The 19925-nt window shown below is 36.4% G+C and overlaps 1 protein-coding gene across 1 annotated transcript; it reads right to left on the reverse strand.

The window, feature by feature from the left end:
- Positions 1-4188: 4188 nt before the first annotated feature.
- Positions 4189-19848, reverse strand: LOC131849047 (zinc finger protein 62 homolog). Its single transcript, XM_059199034.1, has 14 exons — positions 19695-19848; positions 18415-18549; positions 17110-17524; positions 14062-14309; positions 13505-13633; positions 12866-13102; positions 11554-11678; positions 10837-10929; positions 9701-9836; positions 9191-9312; positions 8640-8745; positions 7694-7807; positions 6905-7105; positions 4189-5253 (listed from the first exon to the last, which is right to left on the reverse strand). Exons 1-14 carry the CDS (start codon positions 19797-19799, stop codon positions 4501-4503), a joined length of 2919 nt encoding a protein of 972 aa, XP_059055017.1. The 5' UTR covers positions 19800-19848; the 3' UTR covers positions 4189-4500.
- Positions 19849-19925: the final 77 nt, after the last annotated feature.

The raw sequence follows: 19925 nt of genomic DNA on the forward strand, positions 1-19925 counted from the left end.
TTTTAATGTATTTTTGATATCAATATATTTGACTATATCTTTTATATCTTAAGAATTATTTTCTAAGCGTCTATTTTTAGGTTAAGAGTTTACAAATGTGATACTGAAGTATATATTTTAAGTATTGTTTAACATGAAGAACGTTTTTTACTTCGTTATAGTATGATAAGTCTACAATAATAATACGATATAAGTGCGTTATGATGGTTATAACACACGAGGCGAAATTTCTAAGTTGAAGGCGAGGGCGTAACATAGCCGAGTGCGTTAAATACGCCCATATATCGTACAACTTTTTTCAACCCACTTGATTTCAAATAAATTCAATCATAAAATGATCCACACTGTTACTTTTCCGTTTTACTTTTTAACATCAGCGCGATGCCTACTGAATCGCACCACGCGGCGATGACTTTAAAATTTGATAAGTAAATAGCGATAGTGCAGTTATTGTTTTATAACTTCACTATTTGAGTTTATAACTTACGCGTTTATAAGTAGCTTTACATATAGATTATGGTGAAATTGGATCGGCTTTAAGAGCAAGTGTGTTGAAAAATAGGTTTATTGTATGTAACCAAGTGCTGAAATTTCCGTTATCATTCGTGCCAAACTATAAGCCGCAATACATATACAGTGAAACCTGGTTAATTGGGATCTCAAGGGTCAAAGAATTATGTACCAATTAATAAGAGTTTCCATTAATCCAGTTTCCCAGTTAAGCAGGTTTAAAATTATAGTTGTCTTATTTGCAGAGGCCCCCGCTTATAGAGGTCTAATGTACCGTTATTCCATTTTTAAAGGTGGAAAAACGCTGAAATAATTCTGACATAGCATGTGCGAAAGACATTGAAATGTTTGTAAACAAACGTGTCAGAACCTGTCCCAATCTGATTAATATCTCACTTATACCGAAAATTGAGCTACAAGTCCTAATTATAGAGGTAAACATCGAAACAATCTTAGAATTCAAATCTCCTTTAACCAGGTTTGAACTCCCATTTTTTTTTTGGGGATGATAATGAAGTGTAGCACCCGCCTGCGCTAACGGTTTACGCTGGCGGGGCACCAGTGGAGGATGATAGGATGAGTATGAAGGTCAGGTCAGTTAGCCCATCGTGACAAATTCACTAGGTTTTTATCACAATGGTTTCCAGGGGGAACCGCGTGGAGGTCGACCTAACATGGTACATTCCTAGCAATGGGAACTACTAGTTCCCATTACTAGCAATCCCCTTCCCCCCTTCGAAGTCCCATTAACAGAGGTAATTCAATGAAAAAGTACCGGGACCTCATTGCAACTCTCAATAATACAAGTTTCTCAAATAAAAAAATAGGCCAAAAGGATGTCGCCACAAAGAAATCGATAGACATATATTACACTAAAAAAATTAAAAAATAGAGGTTTCTCACTTATCCAAATCCCACTTAACCAGGTTTCACTGTATATTAACTATTTATGAGCTTGTGAAGTATATAATACTTACTTGTCAATGTAACCAGAAAAAATATTTTCATTTAATATAATTTTTGTTTAAATCTGTAAATTAAACACGGGAAAAATAGGTTAATCTTTCAAAAATAGATTTGTTATTGGCTTTGTAAAATTATTTTTGTATAAAATAGGATTATATTCTTAGATTGTACAGAAATGACGGTCTCGGTGATCTATCGGTTTAGCACATCGTTGGTCGCTAATTCGATTCCTCGTACGGCGCAAACGTCCATGAGTATTATTGTTTGTATCGGTCTGGGTGTATGTTATATATATTATGTATGTATTTACAAAAAAACATATCTATCATACTCATAAACGAAACATAATTCATGTTTTTACCGTGCGACGAATCGAACCCGCGACCATCGAAATTAAGGCAATATGCACACCATTGGACCACCGAGGCCGTCATATAATACAATATAAAAATATAATAAAAAAAATTTTAATTGTTACTTTTTTTAGTTTGTAGATACAATGTCTAAAGCAAATAAAAGATTTGTGATATGCGAGTGTAGTTTTTTCTTAATAGAAATTCTGGAAACGATCCACACTGTGGGTTGAATAAAATTACTATAGGCCTCGTTTTGGCTGAAACCGGGACTGGATAGTTATTTACAATATTCTTCGATTGTTATATTCTTCTTTGTTAGTATATTTTTTCAAATTGTAATAGACTATTCAAATAAACTCAATACAAGCACTTATTTTTAGGCCCATATAAATTAGTCGCCATAAAAAATATTAGTAGCCAATTCTCAAACTCTCTACTGAATATTCCGCTTCGGAGGAGTATGATAGCTAATAGTGTGACACGAGAATTTTATATATAAGTTGTATCGCAAAATCTAGTAGATAGAAAAAAATGTATTTACGTTTAAGGCACACAAACACAAGGCACTGTAATATTAACAACAAAAATAAAAACAGATACACAATTACATTGGTCAGTCAACAAAATACTCCCTTTGTAAGGTACAAAAAAGAAAACGGTGAGTAACGTGTGCGTGCATAGCCCATACGCAAAAAGACATCACCTCAGTGTATTGTTTGCAGCAAACCACTGATATTCAGGCACTGCCCAGAGGCAAGCGCGAATAAAATAATACGATATTTTTTAAAGTCTTATAAGATCGGCCAGGGGCGGATCGTGAATTTGGGGGGCCCTGGGCTAAATCTACTTAGGGGTCTACCTACTGTACTTAATTATATTACTTAACTAAAAAATACACCAAAAACAAGCGACTAGACATTCCCTGTTCCTTTCTGTAGACGCGCACTTGCATGTGTTGAATGAACATTCTAGATATTTTTTTATATTCGTTTAAATGGGGACTGGGCACCCCTCTGTATTTTCGGGGCCCTGGGCTGCAGCCCAAAAAGCCCTTAGGTAGAACACCCTGTGTGGTCTAGCGGTTTTGCATGTCCCTTTCCTTCCGGTGGTCCCATGATTGTAAACAACTTTAGAAAACCAAGCCAAAATATTATCACTCACACAGCACCCGCTAAACATGTAGTTTCGAATAAATTTAAGTAGAAATATGTAGCTATTTGTTTTATCAAACAATATAAATATTGGCCCATAAAAATTGGTTTATTTGATTAAAATGTCCAACGTGAAGGTCAAATGATATAAATACATATGCAATTGTATATTTTTATCTTGTTAATATTATAAACGCGAAAGTTTGCGATTATGGATTGTTTGTGTCTCTATCCCGCAAAAACTACTGAACGGATTTTGATGATACTTTACAGTAATATAGCTTATAACAGGCCATAAATTTCATGCGGGTGAAACCGCGGGCACAGGGGGGACGGGGATTGATAGTAATGTGGATTGATAACCCCATTGCTAGCAATGTACCATGTCAGGTCGACCTCCACGCGGCTCCCCTTGGAAACCATCGTGTTAAATTCCTGGTGAATTTGTCACGATGGGCTAACTGACCTGACCTCATGCTCATCTTATCATCCTCCACTGGTGCCTCGCCAGCGTAAACCGTTAGCGCAGGCGGGTGCACCATTCCATTATAATTCACAAAAAAAAAACCGCGGGCACAAGTAGGAATAAGTACATTATCGTTACTCATTATCTGCTTCTTCCTCATTCCATTTATTTGTGGTCGGCATAATGCGCCACGCTAGCGCCGATACACCACACCCTTCGGCCAGTAGTCCTCCTTCATGCAGGCAGCGTGTTGGTTGGAGTCGCTGTGGACTGTTTCGATCCTGCGACTATGGCTACGGCGTTGGACAAGGGACATCTTGGAGTTTTTAGTGAGTAGGAGTCTCACAGTAAACCTCCAAGAAAAATAAATATGTTATTATGATGGACATATTCAGTGGATGTATATAGCAGCAAATATAATTTAATCTCGTTTTGAACACAGTAGCACGTTACATATATCTGTTACTAACCAACTGGAATACTTATTTAAAATGTAAAGGACTGTTTTATTTATTAGACTTTTTCTTCTAAAATATATTATATTAAAGAAGGCATAATTTTATTAAATTTCATCATGATTTCCTAACCTGACGAAATTAAGTAAAATTATGTTATCGAATAAGTATTATATAAGATTTATCATTAAGAATAACGGAAAAAATACTGCAGTAAATTAACTTTGATATTATAAAAACTCATTATGAAAAGATAATGTTTAATTTTTAATTAAATAATCAGTTCAAATGTAACACAACTCTTGCTGTATTATCAGACCTCTTCATTATCATTTTATATTAAACTGGCTACCCGCCCCGACTTCGCACGGGTGTACATGTATTATACATATAAACCTTCCTCTTGAATCACTCTATCTATTGCTGTAAACTACATTAAAATCCGTTGCATAGTTTAAAAGCTCTAAGTGAACTGCCAGCAGAAACGACTTCATTTTATACTATGTAAGGTTAACCTTCATTTTTATTTTCTCTCTTTTATCTTTTGATATAACTTTATTCTTCATTTTTACTTCTTTTGCTTCTCTTCTTTTATATTATACGTCACTCCTCTCTATTTTATACAAAATATCGTTAATGGTGACAAACTGTTCACCGTCAATCTCCGTCACTGGGAACTTGTCATCGCCTATCACCACCGTTTCTTCATATACCTCCAACTCATTAATTTCCTCATCATGATTATCATAATACAGTTCACTATTTACATCACTGCCGATTAATGACTCATTTGCTACGGCCTCACTCTTTATTTTAACAGTATCGTCTTCTAAATCACTCTTTCTTTTTCTTTTATTCACCTTCTTTATAACAGTATCACCGACTACTAGTTCCCCGCAATCGTTAACATTATTCTTAGCTTTATTCCGTTTCCTTGTTGTTGTCTCTTTATCTTCGACTATTTCATTAATTAGTAAATCTCCAAACTCATTAACTTCCTTCTTTCCCGCTTTGCGTTTCCTTTTAGGTTTTACATCTTCATCATCACCATCATCAATGTGATCTGTTATTAAGTGATCATCATTATTCGTAATTTTTTTAATTCTACGATTATTGAAATCGTATATATACATTGCTGTCTCGTTAACCAGTTGTTTATCGATTTTGCTAACATTTAGCTTCATGTACGGGTAAATATAAGGTATACCCTTGATTTTCTTTGGTGTTAAATGTGTTAGGGTAGTTTTTTCAACGTTATGCATATTGCTTATGTGTTCTTTTAGGAAATCTGTATGGACGAAGTTTTTGTCGCATATGTCACATTTGAAAGGCATCTCTGGAGCGTGACCCTGCAATTAAATGTATTCACGTATTAATACTCATTAGTAGAATAGAATAGAACAGAAAATACTTTATTCAATTATAAGTCACAGGTTCGGCCGCAATGGAGTACTGCTCTCATCTTTGGGCGGGAGCACCTGGATACCAGCTCGGTCCTTTTAACTCGGTTCAGAGACGTGCTATGAGAATTGTCAATGATCCCAATCTCTCTCGCGGTATCGAGCCACTCAGCTTGAGGCGAGACTTCGCCTCGCTTTGTGTGTTCTACCGATTATACAACGGACTGTGTTCTGAGGAATTGTTCGACATGATGCCGACAGCCACCTTTTACCACCGCACCGCTCGCCATCGACAGGGAATTCATCCCCACAAACTGGAACCTAAGTGGTCCCGAACAGTGCGGTTTCAGAGGAGTTTCCTCCCGCGTACACTTAGATTGTGGAATGAACTTCCTGCCGAGGTTTTCCCACGAGACTACAGCATGGGGTTTTTCAAGAAGGGTATATTAAGGTTTCTTAAGGGTCGGCAACGCACAAGTGATACCCCTGGTTTTTCAGGCGTTCATAGGCTACGGTGACCATTTACCATCAGATGGGCCGTATGCTGTTTTAAAAAAACCTTGTAAGTTCACATTTTTCAAGTCGAAACGTGTGAATACAAACTACCAACAAGCACTAATTTATTAGGGTCGAATATAAATACACAATAAGATTAAATCAGTCGTAGTGATAAGAGCAGACCAGTCCCTACAAGCAGCACTCGTTCACGAGTATGACCGATGAGCCAGCATATGTATAGTACATACTAACATCGCTTACAGCTATGATATTCATAGCTGATACTCATGAAACAACGAAAAATACAATCATACTCATGTTTTTTCTGTGCGATGAATCGAACCCGCGACCATCGGAAGTGAAGCGGTGTGCTAAACCGCTAGACCACCGAGGCCACTTACGACTCCTCGGTACGATATAAACTTTTATATACCTATAAATAACTTATAGACTAACATACATATGAATTAATATTATAATACAAATATATTGAAATTGATTGTGGTCACGGCACTGACGACGGCAATCTGCCATGGTAGCGCTCGTATACCATCCTTCGACCAGTAGTCCTCCATCTTGAAGGTGGGCAGCATGTTGGTGGGGACCGGGGCCACGAACGCCTTGAAACGTTGTGACTCGACTCCAGTTACGTCACCCTCATCACGGAAAGTCTGACTGTCTGGTCTTACGCACCCCCCTAGGGAGGTGAAGGTTGGGGCCTCGGGGCGAACCCTGGCTTTGCCCCGGTATCTACTCCGGGGGCAACAACCCAGGGTGGCTAGATCAAAGCCCCTAGGGTAAGTATACATAAAAAAACCTATGTGTGTGTATATATATATATATACAAATACTAGCTGTCCCGTTAAACGTTTTGCCTTAAAATAAAAAAAAATTAAGGTTGGACTACCCCTAACATTTAGGGGGATGAAAAATAGATGTTGGCCGATTCTCAATACGCTCACAAAATTTCATGACAATCGGTCAAGCCGTTTCGGAGGAGTATGGGAACGAAAACTGTGTCACGAGAATTTTATATATAAGATGATATCATGTATATCAATAATGGTTGTCAATTAATGTTTTTTCTTTTCTTTCTACTTACCTTCAGTATATGGTCCTTGCAGTCTGCCCTCAATTGGAATCGCAAAGGGCAGAGCGTGCAGTGGTATGGTTTTCTGCTATGACGGGCCACGTGGTGCATGAATAGAGCCTGCGTCGAAATTAACTGTACGCCGCATACGTTGCACGGGATCTTCATGAAGGCATGCTTCCGTTTATGAGCCTGCCAGGACGTTAGAAGGCACTGGAAGTTAAACAGAAATTATTCATAACATATATATAATATATATTTATTTTTGTATTAGAAAAAGACTTTTTTTCAGACCACTCTAATGCTGGCGGCAGCTGACCTTTATAGCTTCACCGGACGATATAGGACGAGTTCAGATGGCACTCAAACCACAGGACTTATGGAGCGGCTGAAGGCCAATTCCCGCCTGACGGATACTACTTTAGTCTGAGGGCACCGCTAGGGTTTCGAACCTCGACTCAGGCGTCATAATTTCGATCCCCGTTTAACTTGGACAGGGGTCGGATTATAATAGACCCAAGCTTGGCCCGCATTTTGCATAGTGGTCCACAGTGAAATTATTGGTTTTGGGCTAGATTTTATAATTATTAGTATATTTTGTCCATTTGTTATTGATACTTATGTGGATATAGCCCATAGTTAGCAATGTACCATGTCAGGTTTTCCTCCACGTGGTTCCCAGCCATCCTGAAACCTGGAAACTATTGTAATAAATTATAGAATAATTTGTCACGATGGGGTAACTGACCTGACTTCATGCTCATGACATCCTCCACTGGTCCCTGGTAGTGGTACACTTACCGTCTCGCCGCAGAGTTCGCACAGCTTACTGCGACCCTTCGTCTCGTCCAGTGTTGGGTGGACTTTCTTACAATGGTTTAAGTAATATCGGGTATTCAACATAATCTCACCACACTGAAATCAAATAAATATTAAAAAAAAAAATGAAATATAGGAGAAATATTGTATAAGCAATGCCCTACCTAATTAAATGGCTCAGATGACGTGCGCGTGTACGTTTGAGTAGGGCGAAATAGGTCGCCCTAACTACGAGATGGGATCTGTCCCTTATCCCTACACAGTCTATAGAGCAGGCCAACGCTTAGAATACTAATGTGATCTCGCGACAATCTGGTTGGATACTAGGGCCAGGGTTTTCGCCTTGAGGTATCGGTGCAACTATATAGCCCCAGAGGCATGAGTCTAACCACACGCCTTCTCAGTTGAATAGGGTGAGCTGTTTCATCAGCTTAAAGAGAGTTGGGTAGTGTTGTAGATATATTTTTAATTATTACATTACAACATAATAGAAAATGAAGTGGCTTCCGCTGTCTATTCGCTTATATCTTTTAAACTACGCAATGGATTTTAGTGATTAATTTTCAGCAATAGATAGAGTGATTCAAGAGGAAGGTTTATGTTTATAATACATGTACACCCGTGCGAAGCCGGGTGGGTATATAGTTTTTTTTCGGAGTACTTTAATACTCTAAACCGCATCTGACCTTTACAGCTTTACCAGACGATAGGGGACGAGTGCAGATGGCACTCCAAACCAAAGGAACGACTTATGGAGCGGCTGAAGATCAACTCCCCCCTAACGAATACTACTTTAGTCTGAGGGCACCGCTGGGGATTTGAACCTCGTCTCAGGCCATCGTGAATCCCGTTTGAATTGGACGGGGGGTCGATCGGAGAGAGATGGGGAGGGAGCTAGCTTAGTTACCTTATATATAGCAATACTTACATATGGACAATTCATGGGGAACTGGTACGCAATCTTGCATGTCCGTTCGTGCTCATTATACTCTGTTGCGCCCTCGTATATTTTTCTACAATGGATACACGCGTGTCTGAAATCAGTTACAAAAGTGCTATCTTATATATAACATTCTCATATCACAATGTTAGTTACCATACACCTCCGAAACGGTATCACCGATTTTTTTGAAATTTTATATACATATTCAGTAGGCCTAAGAATCAGCTACTATCTATTTTTCATACCCCTAAGAGATAAGGGTTGTCCACCCCTAACATTTTTCTGTGCCAAATTATTGACTTGTGGGCGATTTTTTTAACATACAATACTAATGTTTGCATTACAATTTATAGTATAATTAATAGGAAATCTTTAGATTTTTTTTCATTTTATATTTTTTATATAAAATTAAAAAACTCTCTATCCTAATCCGGGGGGGATTAGGATAGAGAGTTTTTTAATCCATCCCCAAGGTCTAATGTTAACCCTAGAAAATGCGGGGCCCCCAGGTGAAATATAATGGTTAATATACTTACAATATATCTTTTGCCTGTTCGTGTTGGTTTCTCACTTGGTGCAGTTGTAAGGCCTCCTTCGATTCAAACTGTATGTCACAGTCTGTGCATGAAAACTCCATATGGGGAGTTTTACTCAATATCTGTGAAATACGTTACTATACTAATTTTAGCTCCCATGTTTTTTTAAATTAAAAAATATCCTATGTTCATTTTAATACCTCCAAGAACATGTGTACAAAATTTCATGATGATCGGTTCAGTAGTTTTTGCGTGAAAGCGTAACAAACATCTATACTTTCACATTTATAATATTAGGAAGGATATATATGATAGCGCAAGCTCAATACAATGACCATTTTTATTGTTAATTGATTAATTTAATTATTTTCGGCCTATATTGATTATATCGCTGTTATTTATTTAATTTAACATATATATAAATAATTTATTATATATATTGACAATGAATAAAGATATTTTGATTGACCGTAGATATGGAGGAAGACACACGATTTAATATCTACTTACCACGTATCGATGCGCCGATAATTGATGGTGGTACAATCTCCATGGTGAGGAATACGACATACCACAGGTGGGACAGTGTCGGTTATAGAATTGTGAATAGTGATATTTTTTTATGTGGAAGACTATACTGTATTTCCTGCGAACACAATACACAAGCACCATCTATTAAATCTTCCGCTGAAGCTGCAGACCAGCTGCGGCCAACAGTATTAGAGTAGTCCGAAAAACAATTGCGGAACACATTTTGTTTGGGTGATAATGGATTGGTGAATCCGCCTGCGCAAACGGTTAACATGGAGGATGATAAGATGAACATCATGTCAGGTCAGTTAGCACATCGCGGTAAAATCACCAAGAATATATCACGATGGTTTCCAGGGAGAACCGTTTGGAAGCCAACCTGACATGGCACATCGGTGGAGGATGATAAGATGAACATGACGTGAGGTCAGTTAGCACATCGCGGTAAAATCACCAAGAATATATCACGATGGTTTCCAGGGAGAACCGTTTGGAAGCCAACCTGACATGGCACATCGGTGGAGGATGATAAGATGAACATGGCGTCAGGTCAGTTAGCACATCGCGATAAAATCACCAAGAATATATCACGATGGTTTCCAGGGAGAACCGTTTGGAAGCCAACCTGACATGGCACATCGGTGGAGGATGATAAGATGAACATGGCGTCAGGTCAGTTAGCACATCGCGATAAAATCACCAAGAATATATCACGATGGTTTCCAGGGAGAACCGTTTGGAGGTCAACCTAACATGGCACATCGGTGGAGGATGATAAGATGAACATGACGTCAGGTCAGTTAGCACATCGCGATAAAATCACCAAGAATATATCACGATGGTTTCCAGGGAGAACCGTTTGGAGGCCAATCTAACATGGCACATCGGTGGAGGATGATAAGATGAACATGGCGTCAGGTCAGTTAGCACATCGCGATAAAATCAACAGGAATCTATCAGGATAATTTCCAGCGGGAATCATTTGGACAGAAACATAACATTCATTTATTACATCGTCTTGTGATGCAGTAAAGGCCAGCTGCAGTCAACACCAGTTAATAACATAAATAATGAAATACCTCTATTTAAAATAACGTATATAAAAGTCTACGTACGTGACTTTCCTAGGACAATACTGGCATATCATAATCTTTTCATTCTTAACACTATTCGGACCGTGATCTGCTGTATGTTTCCAGGCAGCCTTCCTGAAAGCATGTTTACATAACAATTATGCAATTTTTAAAAACAAAGAGCAATTGTCGTCTAGAGTAACTTAGAGTGCGAGGAATCGAACCCGCGACCATCGGAAGTGAAGCGGTGTGCTAAACCGCTAGACCACCGAGGCCACTTATGACTCCTCGGTACGATATAAACTCTTGTTATACTTTAACCTAAATAAAAAAATTCCGACTCTCTGGTCTTTATCTCCTCAGGATAGAGTGTATACTTACCAAAAGATACATTTTGTTTATGCATGAGTGGGCTACAACCACATAAGATATGTAGTGGCGTTTCCTCTTCTGCTCGGTTAAATCTGCAGATTGTTGTTAAACTAAGTCCTAATTTTGTCATGTGTTCATTCAATTCGCAGTGTCCAGTGAGGGCCCTAGTCGTGATGCATATATTGTTTTTACTCAATAGCAATAGTCTACTGGAGTATAGATTTGAGTAGCCCGTAATTAGGACTTTTGAACGTACTAATCCTGGCATATACTGCCCGCGTTCTGTTCCAGTTTTAGGCAACGAGGTACACCAAAGAAGAGTTATGGGCCTTAGTTTATTATTCCATTATTATCAAATAAAAAAAATGTAATAACAATTTACAATACCTCCTATAAAACACTTGGTTGCATTGTCTACATTTGTATGAAAACAAATGATTCACCAGCATATGATTACTCATGCTGTGCTTCGTCACAAACATCTCGCCACAAATGTCACATGTCATCAATGGCTGAAAATAAAAACAAAGGATAACTAGGTTTGTTACCGGTGTGTTATTTCCACACAGGTCACATATTGAGCGGTGCGTGTTTATTCTTAAAAACTCTACCTTTAAAATTATATTATTTTTAGTAGTGCTGAATTTCTTCCACCATTGTCTTGGCAACCTTTATGTGGACATGAGGTAATGGAAGCCTGAAGAAGCCTCAATCTTCCATGAAGATAGATAGATCTTAAATCCTTATTCATATTAATTTGTCATGTGATGATTATATATTGGAATATTGTTATCTGTGGATATGTGACATTTTGTATCTTAAGATCCAAATAAAGATCCAAATAAAAAAAAACTATTATCTATCTATCTATATAAAAACATAGTTACATTTTTTAACCACAATGGACAATTCACACAGCGCCATTCACTGGTGCCCCGCCAGCGTAAACCGTTAGCGCAGGCACCAACCCATTATCATCCGTAAAAAACAAATGATATAAATACTTAGATACTTTTTTTTTAAATACACACATAATATACAGAGAATAGAACAGATAATTCTTTATTCAAATAAACATAAGCACTTTTGAATAGTCGTATTTATTTCTTTTAATCTGCCGCTCATTAGGAAAGCTCTCTCATCGCAAGAAAAACGAGCGAGAAACTTACGTGTTGCTCTTTTAAATAATTGTTGTTACTTTACATTTTTTAATTATTCAATTGAGTTTCTTTCCTGTTCTTCTCAATTGGATCTAAATACCAAACTGGACGGTAGGGAAAAAATTAAAATTATAATGTAAAAATTTGACGTTCATAAGCGGCTAACATGTCCTATATGAATAAATGATTATTGAATTAGAATTTGAATAATATGTGAATAGAAACTATCAACTATCACTAATCATCACTAATTCATTATATATGTCAAAATGACAATACACAATCAACTAGTTGAGTAACTAATAGAGTAAATCAGTCGTAGTGATTAGAGCAGACCAGTCCTTACACGCAGCATCCGTTCACGAGTATGACGGTTGAGCCACCCATCACTACGTTTGATGAAGTTTTAAATATGTATTTTTAATATCATATAAATGAATACAAATTTTTCTATCATGCTAGAAATCGTACCGCCGACCATCGGAAATAATTGTTGTGCGAAACAGCTATACTACCGAGGTTATATAATGCGATCTTACCTGACATTTACTTTTGTTTTTCTTCGAATATCTGCGACGTCCTTTGTCCAGGGATTTCACAGGTAGTGCCTTTTTGTACATATTCTCAACACTTACTCGTACAATTAAGAATTTGTCTCTCAAATTACTGTCCGTAAGTTTATTTCCAGTTTTATGTTTGTGTATTGCCGCTGAAGTTCTGAAGTAATTAAAAATATATACTAGGTACCGGCCCCAGCTTCGCACGGGTGTATTTGTATATTCTATACATCTATAACTATAAATAAAATTGGACTGTCTATTTGTAATATTGATATAACAGTTTTTTACTACATGTATATGAAAATAAATACGGTACATACATCAAAATAACACTTTTTACAATTTTTGTCTATCTGTCTGTTCGGACTAATCTCTGAAATGGCTGGACCGATTTTGACAGGACTTTTATTGGCAAGTAGCTGACGTAATAAGGAGTAAGTTAGGCTACTTTTATTTTAGAAAAATAAGGTTAAATAATAAGATGAAGTCTCGGGTACAGCTAGTAATACATATAAACCTTTGATCACTCTATCAATTGCTAAAAACTGCTTTAAAATCCGGTGCGCAGTTTAAAGGATCTAAAATTCAATTATTTACAAAGAATGTGCTAACTCACGCTCCGTATATCTTCTCATTGCATCTCTTGCACTCATACTCATACATATGTACAGAGATGCTGTGCGTCTCCTTCTCTATCTCAGTCTTGAAACACAGTTTGCAGATTTCACACATGTAACTGTACGCCAGCTGTAACAAACTATTTTTAATACTACGATGGTGGCAAACAAGCTTTTTTCGGACTACTCTAATGCTGTTTGGCCGCAGCTGGTTCTTACAGCTTCACCGGCGAGTGCAGATGGCACTCCAAACCAAACGAAGAATTTATGGAACGGCTGACCGGCCGGATACGAACCAGTCTGAGGGCACAGCTAGGGATTCGAACCTCGGCTGAGGTTCGAATCGGACGGGGGATCGGCCTTCAGACGCTCCATACATCCTTCCTTTAGATTCGAGTGCCACCTACACTCGCCCTCTATCCTCCTGCGAAACTGCGCCAGCTGCGGCCAACAGCATAAGAGTAGTAAAAAAAACTGATACAAACAATCACAAAACCCTTTCATGCAGAAAAAGGTGTAATGGCAATTGACTTCCTTTTTTGAAGTTAAGTTACTCACCGACTTTTGATGGTACAGCACATGTTTTATAAAAACATCCGGTGTACTAAAGCTTCCAATGCATAATCCGCATTTGTACACTGCATTCTTGAACACATCGGAGTTCAATCTTATGTTGAAGGCAGCTTTCTGTTCATCCAACGTTAGTGCTCTAACATTAAAATTACATAGGATCCTGGCTCCCTCAGTTGGCGATTTATTGAAATATTTGCCGTCGCTCTCGCCAGATATCAGCACTGATGTTGCCTCTTTAAAAAACAATATATAAATTAAATAAGAAACATTGATTTATTCGTGTCCTGTCTCTTTCCCCCTTTTTTTTATTTTTTCTGATTTGATGCCACTGAAACCCAGCGGTATGTTCAAATGTAAGAAACACTAATAAACGATGATGACTTAGGCTTTGAAGCCGGCTACCGCAAGGGAAACTCCGAGTACCGCCCGGGACTTGTGACCCCGGGTCACAAGCTAGTGTAGGTTTAAAAGGCCCCTTTAGAATGCATTAACACTCACCTTCACTACTTGCAGCTTCCCAGGCTGAACTAAGACCGGAATAAACCCGTTTCTAATACAATTCACTTAGTATCTAAAACACAACCGCCACGCTCTGCGCTCGTCGACTGAATGCCGCGGTTCACCCAACGAAAGAGGATTATTCAACTACCGACCTCCTTATTTATATCAGTGTAGTAGGTCGGTCTATAAATACTAGATGGCGCTATTTACAATATTTGTAATAATCTTTACATTGGATACTTCATTAGTATTAAACACAAACTACCTTCTTTTTTTTTAATTTTTAAAATATCGTTTTTTTTACAATATTGATGTGAACTCTAACACAAAGAAACACAAAGAACATAAAGCTGAGTAAAGCCATTTCAGTGTCTATATATAAAAAAATTAAATGTATATAAAATGAAGTTTAATTATATATATATATTTAATTTTAAATCATCTTGTTTTCTTGTTTTATATTTGAATCTGTATAGCGAATTGGACGGTAGAGTATTAAACAAAAGACTTGACATTCATAAGCAGCTAAAATGTCCTAATAAATGTAGTACCTGTTAAATTAAATAAATATTTTTCACCTAAAAAAAAGTTCCAATACAATTCATTGCTTTTGGAATTTTACCATGTAATAATTAATGAATAAATAAGATTTTTTTTGGAAGCTATCAATGTTATATTAATATATTTTCAGTAAAATTTTTTTATTTGTCAGTTATTTCAATTTAAATAATTTAATCCACAATAGTCAATTCGGTTTTTCCAAAGGTTGTTCAACTACAGACGCAGGTGCAGAGTTGCTTAGACACGTATTTGCTGCATGGGAAACTAAAATGGATGCGAAGACCTTTCTAAGGCTTTTGATTGCGTTGATCATAATACATTGCTAAAAAAACTTGCTTTTTATGGCGTCAAAGACAATGCTTTAAATTTAATAAAATCTTATCTATCTGATAGAATACAGAAAGTGAAGGTTAGCTACGTCTAACGGGTCAATTGTGCAAATGGGTGTACCTCAAGGATCTATTCTCGGTCCATTTTTATTTCTAGTTCACATTAATAATCTCCCATATGCCATGCAGGATAGATGCGGCATAGTATTATTTGCAGACGATACTTCATTGATTTTTAAAGTTAATAGAATGACTAATAATTATGACGATGTAAATAGTGCTTTGCGGCGTCTCCTGCACTGGTTTACAACTAACAATCTTATGTTAAACGCTAAAAAAACAAAATGTGTTAATTTCTCTCTGTCTAAAAGTTTTAATACTAATTGCAATATTAAATTAAATGACGAATCTCTGGAATTTATAGAATCTACTGTCTTTCTAGGAATCACACTAGATAATTGCACAAATTCAAAGCCTTGCAGCGAAACTAAGTTCAGCAGCTTTTGCCGTGCGTAAGGTTAGACAGTACACTGATACTGATACTGCTAGATTAGTCTATTTTAGTTATTTTCATAGTTTACTCTCTTATGGAATATTACTATGGGGAAAAGCGGCAGATATTAAAAATATATTCATATTACAAAAACGTGCCGTTCGAGCGATCTACTGTATGAAGAGTCGTGACTCATTAAGAGAGAAATTCAAAGAGGCAAATTTTCTCACCGTTGCTTCTCAATTTATATATTCAAATATCCTATATGTTCATAAAAATCTTGAATTATTTCAAAAAAACAGCAATATTCATAATATTAATACTAGAATTAAAGACAAACTTTTATCGTTTAGAAAAAGTTAATAGGTCTTTTATGGATAATAATAAGATACCAAAGGATATGTTGAATTACCCTTAAATAAATTCAAAACATCTGTTAAATCATATTTTGAGCAAAGCCTATTACTCACTAAACGATTACTTGAATGACGAGTGTGCATGGCAATAGTTGTTCATGCGCTGAATTTTCATTTAATGTTAGACATAGACACCTATATAAATATACATTGTAAATAGCCTGGCTTTAAAAAAAAAGTATATCAATTGAGATCTTCTCAATTGGATCTATATACCGAACTGGACGGTAAGGAAAAAAAAATAAGAATGTAAAAATTTGACGTTCATAAGCGGCTAAAATGTCCTACATGAATAAATGATTTTTGAATTTGAATTTGAATTTGAATTTGTTGTTATTGTGTATTTTTAGATAATAACTATGAATAAGAATTTTGCTCACAAAAAATATATGATTACAGGGAATTTTGTAGAACAAAAGTTCAGTACTTTCATATCCTTGCAGCTACAGAATGCCCTTTGCAACTAACTCTGTCTATAAATCGCTAGACAGTAATATGACTATATCTACCTATGTATCAAAACCCATTCAAATGCAGTACTTCAGTATTTTTGTGTAAAAGAGAAGAACAAATATTAATCCATGCATCATTTCAAAATTCTTTATTTAGATAACACCATTTTACAATTACATTCTACAGTTGTTGAAGACTCCTTTTAAGCATAAAGATGCCTGTGCCAGGAGGCTCCATTTCAACCTTTGCTTTTTCAATATTAATAGAATGTCCACCTTACCTGGTTCTTCTACTCTCTCTAGTTCCTCTTCACTCTCTTCTGATTGTAATTCCTCTTCTTTAAGATCTTTAAAAACATCTTCCAAATCAATATTAAGCAATTCCTCTTCTCTTACACAATTCTCTTCTCTTACAGAATTCTCTTCTCTTACAGCATTCTCTACATTAACATCAAGTTCTACTTCTACATCCTTGTCAATAGCAACTTGAGATGGATCCTCCATGTCTATGGTTTCAGATTGGATTCCAAACTTAAAAATATTGCCATTCAAATCAAACATCTCTTGTTTCATAGCTTTATCGTCTTCTTCCTCATTCATAGTGTAATAGAAATGTCTGTCTGTCACACTCATATTTATATTAGATATTAAATTTGTTTTTTTCCTATCCACTTTGTTTATGTCTAATAAATTTAGCTGTAAATATAAAATAATAAGAATTTTCATTGGATAGTTCAGAACTATTATACTAACTAACTCATTACTTCACCTGCTATAATGTGGAATTAACAAACAACTTTATCCTGGTACATGTTTAGCTCATAGAATCCTATGTCCATCCTTATGATCCAATCGACTTTTACATCAGATTTTATAACTAGCCATTCAGATCATGCTTATGTCCTGAAGATGTAACAAACAGACAGATACTGTTATAAGATTACTATATTTTTATTCAATTCAGGCTACTAATGGCCCATATTATAAATACCTTATAGACTAACATATTACATGTTAATATGCTTTTTTTATTGAGGGGCTTGGCCTATTGTCATGTGCCTAGATCTGTAGCACTGCAACCTACATAGATCTATTGTGCTCACCCTATTTCAGTTTTTGCTATCTAGATCCGTCAGAACAAGAATTGAAGAATATTCTTATGAGCGATGGTTTTTATCTCCTCAGGATAGAGTATAAACTTGCATTTATGCATGTGTGGGCTATAACGATATAGTATTTTTAGTGGCATTTCCTCTTCAATTGAGTGAAAGATAATATGGATAAAAGGAGAGACACACAGATATGCCGGCCGGTAGGGATCAGTAGAAGAGAATTACAGACTACATTACATATTACATACTATGCACAAATAATGTGATAAAGGCAAGGCAATGATGATGATTAGGACAGTATTGTGTAGTGGCGTTTCCTCTTCAGTTTGGCAAAATCTGCAGATTTTTGTTATGCACAGGCCTATGTTTGCCAATGTCAGGTTACTTCTTGTCGATATGTAATCAACATTAGTTTGGATCTTGTGCATTTGAATATCTACGGCTTAATTATTATTAATCTTAGTAAAAACTTACATCTTTCTTCACCAATATAATTTCTTTCATGACAAAATGAGCTCTTCGGACTTTTCTCCTAAAGTGAATGGCTTTCCTAATTTGGGTGTGGCATTCCATGCACAGATAGTTTGGGTATCCATCTCCTGGGGATATCTGTAAAATTGTATATTATTATTATATGATAATATATTGGTGCATCCGCCTGCACTAATGGATTCTAAGGAGGTGTGTGTTACACCCCTTTAGAGTTTAGGTCTAGGACCTACTTTATCGAGAACCTGGGAGTTAGAAATTGAAGAGACGACAGATTGTATAGAAGTAGGTTTATTATAAAAGTATTTGGGCCTTATATACAATTTTATGGGTGTCGCTTTTAAGCAGCTTGCAGGTGACGACAGCTTGAATCAGCAGCAGCGTTCCTAATGTACACATGCCGTGCCATAAGGATTCTAGGAAGTTACAAGGATGTGGATTGTGGCACCTGTAGAAAGTATGTTGCTACAAACTAGCTGTTAGCAGAACACCAATAAAGATGATAGTGTAGCGTGGTGGTTACTTCCTTACCACTACAGTATTATATATGATCTGATGAGGTGTCGCTACATAATATATTTTTTATTGTAGTATGTAAGTAGTGAGTATACAAGTGAAATGATTGTACGAATTTATTGTACATTATTAAATTTATTAAATAGTGTCCTACATTATAAGTAACATGTTTATTTGATGCAGAGTTGGAACGTTTTTCACTTAACTTAAATGTATGTTATTGGAAACGTAAACTAATAGAAGGGTCTCAAGTTTTGATAGAAATATTATAAGTGTAGGCACAATAGTAGAAACATGAGGTCAGGCCAGTCAGTCCGGTAGCCTGTCATGACAAATTCAACAGGAATTTATCATGACAGTTTACAGATAGAACCATGTGAAGATCCTGAGTCCTTTTCCCCTCTCCCCCTCCCCTTATCCGTATTGTGTGAGAATTGAATCTGCATCCACTATAATTTTAATGTCACTCGCCTATTGAGCTCCCCCCTCAAGTGTGATGCAGATATAGGCTTATTAGTAACGTGGATTAGACAGAGGTACGCGCAATAATAAAAAAGATAAATAAACACAATAATAATTGATATTGCTAACTATTGCTCACACAATTTCTTTCGGGCTTAAAGAGTGCATACCCATATAAAGTAGTGATTACTTGCTCAGTGCGATGTTTACTTTGGAGAAATATTCACAAAAATTATATGCTTGATGTTTTGAAACTTAACGTTATTTACGTTAAGTTTAGAAATTACCTCGATACCGCTAAGAGCTGTATAAATTCTTCTATGAGCATCACTAATTTTCTTTAACTTGCTGGTTATATTTAAACAACACCTACAGGCTTCTAGATCTCTCATTTTAAATAAAAGATTTTTAAACTAAATCGGTAAACATTACAATGTATATCTGCAATATGTATCACAGATTTATACACAGCAAAGAATATACAGGTACACAGTATCTGCATTTCACAATGAGTGTCA

The sequence above is a fragment of the Achroia grisella genome, unplaced genomic scaffold, assembly GCF_030625045.1.
Source record: "Achroia grisella isolate CSIRO2021 unplaced genomic scaffold, CSIRO_AGI_Agris_v1 utg628, whole genome shotgun sequence".
NCBI classification, from domain to species: domain Eukaryota; kingdom Metazoa; phylum Arthropoda; class Insecta; order Lepidoptera; family Pyralidae; genus Achroia; species Achroia grisella.